General features: G+C 49.6%; 1 protein-coding gene across 1 annotated transcript; it reads right to left on the reverse strand.

Annotated features, from left to right (window-relative positions):
- Positions 1-384: 384 nt before the first annotated feature.
- Positions 385-8,070, reverse strand: nat14 (N-acetyltransferase 14 (GCN5-related, putative)). Its single transcript, XM_070893081.1, has 3 exons — positions 7,973-8,070; positions 7,539-7,676; positions 385-3,645 (listed from the first exon to the last, which is right to left on the reverse strand). The coding sequence occupies exons 2-3, from the start codon at positions 7,617-7,619 to the stop codon at positions 3,079-3,081; spliced, it is 648 nt and encodes a 215-aa protein (XP_070749182.1). The 5' UTR covers positions 7,620-7,676; positions 7,973-8,070; the 3' UTR covers positions 385-3,078.
- Positions 8,071-8,358: the final 288 nt, after the last annotated feature.

Consider the following 8,358-nt stretch of genomic DNA (forward strand, 5'->3'; position numbering starts at 1 on the left):
AATATTGTTGGAGCGGATTTTTGGACATATACTTGATTAGTATACAGGACCAAACATTTGTTTTATTTTCTCCTTTAATGAATTTTGTAAGGGACAATACTGATGCATTATGTTTTATATATAAAAAATACACAGTTAGACTTCAAGGTATGCTGGCCTTGAGTTATGGAGATAGGAAAGTGAGATAATGAACACTGGAGAGTTAAGTGCTGGGTATGTTTGTTTATACCGGTGCCAAAAGCCTGCACTTGTTTATACTGCCCTGTCACAATGCAGGATGGTTTATATCAAAAGCTTAGCCTTCGATAGTAAAAGCTTTGTAGTGCTAAAGCATGTGTTGTAAAGTAACGTAATTTGTAAGATAAAAGAACCTCACTAAAGATATCAATTTGAGAATTGGTTCAAAGACAGGGGTCTTTAACACTTCTCCCAAAGCTTTGTCTCCGATTTAATAAACCTCTCTTTATATATTATACAGTCTCGGAAATATTTTTCCACAACAACGCCAACGTTGTACATCATAGTTTACTCATGAAAAACACAGTGCTTGGTAAAAGTGCCGCAAGGGCAAGACACGACGACATTAAATAGCTATATTGTTCCATGAATAAACCTCACAGTTTAAATTGCAGGAAACTATTTAGTACCACAGGAGGACGTTTAGCCCATCGTGTCTATGCCGGCTCTTTGAACGAGCTGTCCAATTAGTCCCATCCCCCTGCTCTTTCCCCGTGGCTCTGCAAATGTTTCCCCTTGCAAGTATTTATCTAATTCCCCTTTTGAAAGTTACTATTGAATCTGCTTCCACCGCCCTTTCAGGCAGCGTGTTCCAGATCACAACTCGCTGCGGAAAAAAAGGTTTCCTCATGTAGCCTCCGGCTTTGTTCTGAATCTATCGCACTTAGCACGGTGGTAGTGTCACACCACACTAGGAGGGCGAGGGTGGAAAATCTATCTACTTAGCACGGTGGTAGTGTCACACCACACGAGGAGGGCGAGGGTGGAAAATCTATCTACTTAGCACGGTGATAGTGTCACACCACACGATGGAAGGTGCCCTCAGTGAGAGGGGGGTTGTGAATTTATCGCACTTAGCACGGTGGCAGTGTCGCACCACACGATGGAGGGTGAGGGAGGGAATCTATCCCACTTAGCACGGTGGCAGTGTCTCACACCACACGATGGAGGGTGAGGGAGGGAATCTATCCCACTTAGCACGGTGGTAGTGTCACATCACATGATGGAGGGTGAGGGAGGGACTCTATCCCACTTAGCACGGTGGTAGTGTCACATCACACGATGGGGGATGTCCTCAGTGTGAGAATGGGACTTTTTGTCTCCACAAGGACTGCAGTGGTCACTCCTACCAATACTGTCATGGACTCTTGCCCTGCTGTCTGACCTACACTTACTACGTCTATCAGTTTGCTAAGCCACATGTGACGAAGAGATTTTCCCCCAATTATATAGGGCCCTGGTGAGACTGCACCTGGAGTATTGTGCACAGTTTTGGTCTCCTTACCGAAGGAAGGATATACTTGCCATTGAGGGAGTGCAAAGAAGGTTCAGCAGACTGATTCCGGGGAAGAGAGATTGAGTAGACTGGGCTTATATTCTCCAAAGTTTGAAGAATGAGAGGTGATCTCATTGAAGCATACAAAATTCTTACAGGGCTTGATAGGGTAGATGCAGGGAGGATGTTTCCCCTGGCTGGGGAGTCTAGAACCAGGGGTCACAGTCTCAGAATAAGGGGTCGGCAATTTAGGACTGAGATGAGGAGAAACTGCTTCACTCAGAGGGTGGTGAATCTTTGGAATTCTCTACCCCAGAGGGCTGTAGAGGCTCAGTCTTTGAGTATATTCAAGACAGAGATCGCTAGATTTTTTGATATTAAGGGAATCAAGGGATATGGGGATAGTGCAGGAAAGTGGAGTTGAAGTAGATCAGCCATGATCTTATTGAATGGCAGAGCAGGCTCGAGGGGCTGAGTGGCCGACTCCTGCTCCTAATTCTTGTGTTCTTTATATCTCCTTGTACGAGAGCATAACTCTTGTGACTCGAATCACGTGTCATCCATGTTACCGCTCTCCCTCAGACCGGTACACGATGGGTTAAATTACGAAGACAGGTTGCACAGACTAGGCTTGTATTCCCTCGAGCTTAGAAGATTAAGGGGTGATCTGATCGAGGAGTTTACGATGATTAAAGGATGTGATAGGGTGGAGGGAAAAACTATTTCCTCTGGTGGTGAATCCAGAATAAAGGGGCAGAACCTTAAAATTAGAGCCAGGCCGTTCAGGGGTGATGTCAGGAAGCACCTCTTCACACAAAGGGCACTGGAAATCTGGAACTCTCTCCCCCGCAAAAAGGCTGTTGAGTGCCAACTGGAGCTTCCAAGACAGAGATGGATAGATTGTTGTTGGGGGAAAGGGTATCAAAGGATGTGGAGCCGGGGCGAGGAGGTGGTGTTAAGATTCAGCTGAGCCACGATCGAATTGAACGGCAGAACAGGCCCGAGGGGTGCCGGAGAGATCGTCGGTCTCCAGACGCCGGCTGACCGAAAGTGGGGCTGAGGAGTCTCTGACCCCCAAGGTCTGTCCCTGAACCATTGTTGTCCCTGTCTCTCCCTCGCGAGGGCCACGCAGTGTCTGGGCCACGGAGCGCCTGGGCTGTCTCGATAAAACCTTCGGCCGCATTATTGTCCCTCCCTTGCCTACCCTTCGATTTGCGGGCAGGGAGGGTGCTAAAGGAAGATCCTTTCAGGAGTGGTGCGGATGTAGGGGGAAAAAAAAAAATCACCCGTGGGTGGGGCGGAAACAAGCTACAAAACGCGTCAATGGGGCATAAGGCTGCAGTACCGGGTCTCGGCCATTCGTGGGCGCCTGCCCTCCTCTATGTCCCGCGCCAATCGAGGGCCGCGGCGCCCCCCCCCGATGGTGGAGGCGGGGTACTTCAACATGTCACATGCCGTCACCAGTCCCAAAGCCGTTTCACGCACCTCTTCCCGAGGTGGACTTTTCCAGCCATAGTTCCTGGCGGGATCTTCGCCCTCCCAGAGGGATTTCCCGGTCTCACCAGTCACAGATCCTTGGCGTACTCCAGCGTTAGGCTGGAGCACAGTCGTCCCCCGCCTGTGCCGCTCAGCCGGTACCCCTGCTTCTGGAAGAGGGCAATGGCGGCGCGGTTCACCGCCGCTACCCGCAAGCTCACCCTGCGGTGGCCCCGGGTCCGAGCCCCGGCCTCGAAGGCCGCCAACAGGAAAGTGCCGACCCCCGACCTGCGGTGCCAACGGCTAACCGCCAGGCCCCGCAACTCCACTGTTGCCGGGGGCGACGATGACCCACCACTCCTGCCATCTCCCAGCCAGGGGTCGAAGGTCAGGCAGCCGCACACGTCCTCACCATCGTGCACGGCCACCCACAGGTTCCCCGGCTCACCCCGCCTGCCGCGGGAGTCCCTCAACCGGCGCAGGAGCAGGCCCAGCTTGAGCAGAACGGCGAAGCAGGCCACAGGCACCACCAGTGCAGCGGCAAAGGAGCTGAGGGCTAAGCGCAGGGCGCTGCTGGCTACCGCCATGAGAAGGAGGGCGGCAGGCCGGGTCATGGCGAAGAGCATCAGTCGGGTCTCCATCTCCCGGGAGCCATCCTGTTGAGGGAGAGGGAGAGGGAGAGGGAGAGGGAGAGGGAGAGGGAGAGGGAGAGGGAGAGGGAGAGGGAGAGGGAGAGGGAGAGGGAGAGGGAGAGGCGGGGGGAGGGGGAAGGGGAAAGGGGAGGGGGACAGGGAGAGGGAGAGACAGGGAGAGGGAGAGACATCGTAAGTCCGGCAGTTGCATGTGTGGTCGCCAACTACACACACACACACTCGCTCGCTCTCACACACACACACTCGCTCGCACTCAAATGCTGACCTGCATTAGATCCCAGTCCGGCAACGCCTCGATTTTAAAATTCGCATCCTCCTGTTCAAATCCCTCCATGGCCCTCGGCCCCTCCCTATCACCGTAACTTCCTCCTTCCCTACAATTCTCTTCCTCTTGTTCAAATCTTATCCAGGGCCTCGCCCCCTCGCTATCACTGTAACTGTCTCCAGTCATTAACCCCAACGATCCCCGATTTCCATCGCTCCACCATTGGCGTCCGTGCCTTCGGCTGCCTGGGCCCTAAGCTCTGGAATTCCCTCCCGAAACGTCGCCGCTTCTCTCTCCTCCTTTAAGACGCTTCTTAAAGCTGACCTCTTTGACCATAGAAACATAGAAAATAGGTGCAGGAGTAGGCGATTCGGCTCTTCAAGCCTGCACCACCATTCAATAAGATAATGGCTGATCATTCATCTCACTACCCCTTTCCTGCATTCTCTCCATACTCCTTGATCCCTTTAGCTGTAAGGGCCATATCTAACTCCCTCTTGAATATATCTAACAAACTGGCATCAACAACTCTCTGTGGTAGAGAATTCCACGGGTTAACAACTCTGAGTGAAGACGTTTCTCCTCATCTTAGTCCGAAATGGCTTACCTCTTATCCTTAGACTGTGTCCCCTGGTTCTGCACTTCCCCGACATCGGGAACATTCTTCCTGCATCTAACCTGTCCCGTCAGAATTTTATATGTTTCTATGAGATTTCCTCTCATCTTTCTAAACTCCAGTGAATGTAGGCTCAGTCGATCCAGTCTCTCCTCATATGTCAGTCCTGCCATCCCGGGGATCAGCCTGGTGAACCTTCGCTGAACTCCCTCAATAGCAAGAACGTCCTTCCTCAGATTAGGAGACCAAAACTGAACACAATATTCCAGGTGAGGCCTCACCAAGGACCTGTACAACTGCAGTAAGACCTCCCTGCTCCTATACTCAAATCCCCTAGCTATGAAGGCGAACATGCCATTTGCCTTCATCGCCTGTATGCCAACTTTCAATGACTGATGTACCATGACACCTCGTTGCACCTCCCCTTTTCCTAATCTGCCACCATTCAGATAATATTCTGCCTTTGTGTTTTTGCCACCAAAGTGGATAACCTCACATTTATCCACATTATACTGCATCTGCCATGCATTTGCCCACTCGCTTAACCTGTCCAAGTCACCATGCAGCCTCTTAGCATCCTTCTCACAGCTCACACCGTCACTCAGCTTCGTGTCAGCTGCAAACTTGGAGCTATTGCACTCAATTCCTTCATCTAAATCATTGATGCATATTGTAAATAGCTGGGATCCTAGCACTGAGCCCTGCAGCACCCCACTAGTTCATGCTGAAAAGGACCCGTTTATCCCGACTCTCTGCTTCCTGTCTGCCAACCAGTTCTCTATCCATGTCAGTACATTACTCCCAATACCCCATTCTGAAAAGGACCCGTTTATCCCGACTCTCTGCTTCCTGTCTGCCAATCAGTTCTCTATCCATGTCAATACATTACCCCCAATACCATGTGCTTTAATTTTGCACACCAATCTCTTGTGTGGGACCTTGTTAAAAGCCTTTTGAAAGTCCAAATACACATCTACTGGTTCTCCCTTGTCCACTCTAAAAGTTACATCCTCAAAAAATTCTAGAAGATTTGTCAAGCATGATTTCCCTTTCATAAATCCATGCTGACTTGCACCGACCCTGTCACTGCTTTCCAAATGCACTGCTATTTCATCTTTAAAAATGGATTCCAAAATTTTCCCAACTACTGATGTCAGGCTAACCGGTCTATAATTACCCGTTTTCTCTCTCCCTCCTTTTTTTTTAAAAAAGTGGCATTACATTAGCTACCCTCCAGTCCATAGGAACTGATCCAGAGTCAATAAGACTGTTGGAAAATGATCACCAATGCATCCACTATTTCCAGGGCCACTTCCTTAAGTACTCTGAGATGCAGACTATCAGGCCCTGGGGATTTATCGGCCTTCAATCCCATCAATTTCCCGACTAATAAGGATTTTCTTCAGTTCCGCCTTCTCACTAGACCCTTAGTCCCCTCGTATTTCCAGAAGGTTATTTGTGTTTTCCTTCGTGAAGACAGAACCAAAGTATTTGTTCAACTGGTCTGCCATTTCTTGGTTCCCCATTATAAATTCACCTTATTCTGACTGCAAGGGGCCTATGTTTGTCTTCACTAATCTTTTTCTCTTCACATATCTATAGAAGCTTTTGCAGTCAGTTTTTATGTTCCCAGCAAGCTTCCTCTCATACTCTATTTTCTCCCTCCTAATTAAACCGTTTGTCCTCCTCTTCTGAATTCTAAATTTATCCTAGTCCTCAGGTTTGCTACTTTTTCTGGCCAATTTATATGCCTCTTCCTTGGATTTAACACTATCCTTAATTTCCCTTGTTAGCTACAGTTGAGCCACCTTCCCAGTTTTATTTTTACTCCTGACAGGGATGTACAATTGTTGAAGTTCATCCATGTGATCTTTAAATGTTTGGCATGCCTATCCACTGTCACCCTTTAAGTATCAAGCTTGTGGTCACCTGTCTACTATCTCCTTATGTGTCCTAGTGTCAAACTTTGTTTGATAATTGCTCTAGTGAAGCGCCTTGGGACATTTTACTTAGTTCGAGGCACTACATAAATGCAAGTTGTTGTTGTATGTAGGGTGCGTTAGGGACGGGGTTGGGAGTCCGTCTTCAGACTACATCGACTACAGATTACATCATCAGAATGATCCTGGATCTCAAAGAGTGACATTATGAGGTAAGGTTGCACAGCCTAGGCTTGTATTCCCTCAAGTATAGAGGATTAAGGGTGATCTGATCGAGGGTATTTATGAACGAAGGATTTGATAAGGTGGAGAGAAACTATTTCCTCTGGTGAGGGGAGTCCAGAACAAGGGGGCATAACCTTAAAATTAGAGCAGGCCGTTCAGAGGTGATTTCAGGAAGCACCTCTTCACATAAAGACTGGTGGAGATCTGGAAAACTCTACCCACCAAAAAAGCTGCATAAGTTGGGGTGTCAATTGGAACTTGCAAAACTGAGATCAATAGATTTTTTTGCAGTTAAGATACAGATCAGCCATAATCTATTTGAATGATGGAGCAGGCTCAAGGAGGCTGAATGGGCCTCCTCCTGTTCCTGTGTAACAGGCTTGAGGGGCTGAAGGGGCCTCCTTTTGTTTCTGTGCAACAATCTCGATGGGGCTGAATGGCCTCCTCCTGTTTCTAATGTAACAGGCTCGAGGGGAGCTGAATGGCCTCCTCCTGTTACTGTGTAACAGGCTCAAGGGAGTGAATGGGCCTCCTCCTGTTCTTGTGCAACAGGCTCGAGTTGGCTGAATGGGCCTCCTCCTGTTCCTAATGTAATAGACTTGAGGGGGGCTGAATGGACCTCCTCCTGTTCTTTGATAATGGAGTTCGACTCCAAGAGGATATACATCTAAAGTGCAACGCTCCCTCGGTACTGGCACAGGGGAGTGTGGGCCTGGATTATGGAGCTCGAGTCCTATCTATGGTCGTCACTGGCTGCACCCACCTCCAGCATTTCCAATCCCAGTGTGGTCACAAACCTCCCCCCGCCCCGCACTCCCGATCCCTGTACCTACCGCCATCACTCACTCACCTCCAGCATCTCCCACACAATCTCAGCTTCGTCTCCCTCCATCTCACGGAACTCCAGCTTACTACGGTCCAGAAGGGGCATCGCCACAACAGCACGGGGTGGGCGAGAGACAGAGCACCAAGTGGAGCGAGCAGGAAACTGCAGGGGGAGATTCCAGAGAATTAAACCCTGAAACCATCCGTGCTTCATTTACAGAATAGCAGATACCCGGGAGCGAGTTACAGGCTGGAATCTAATCGAGATTAAAGTCCCAGTTGATAAGTTGATTAAAGTCTCTATTTATTAACTTAGTAAAGTCCCCACTGATGAATTGACTCAGCCCCCGTTGATTACATTACAACAGTGACCACACTTCACACTCCACATTGTCTGTGAAACGTTTTGCGAGGCCCGGTGGGTGTGACAGACGCTATCTCAATACAAGTGTGCCTTACCTTGCCTCAGTGCCAATGAGCTGCCGAGCTCACTTTCTCTCTCACCACTCCCACTTCCTTCTTCCTCTTCCGGCCGATTCAGGCATGCAGGCGCGGGCTCCCCACCTCACTGGTGACAGGAGTCAGGGGGCAGGGGGCGGGGCCGGGGCCGGCCGCAACCATTCCCCCGGCCCACACCGTTATACCCGCTTAGCAACCAGCCCCAGATTTCAAACCAGAGGGAACATATACATATACATCAATTATTGCAAATATTATCTTCAGTCAGGGCCTGGAGCCGCTTATCCCCCTTAACATTGTTATTCATTAAACTATTTTCCCCTGCTGATAATGGATCAGCCCAGAAATCCCTTGTCTCCAGCGGCAGCGGGCCAGACCACTGCACT

Source organism: Pristiophorus japonicus, chromosome 11 (assembly GCF_044704955.1).
Source record: "Pristiophorus japonicus isolate sPriJap1 chromosome 11, sPriJap1.hap1, whole genome shotgun sequence".
Taxonomy (NCBI): domain Eukaryota; kingdom Metazoa; phylum Chordata; class Chondrichthyes; family Pristiophoridae; genus Pristiophorus; species Pristiophorus japonicus.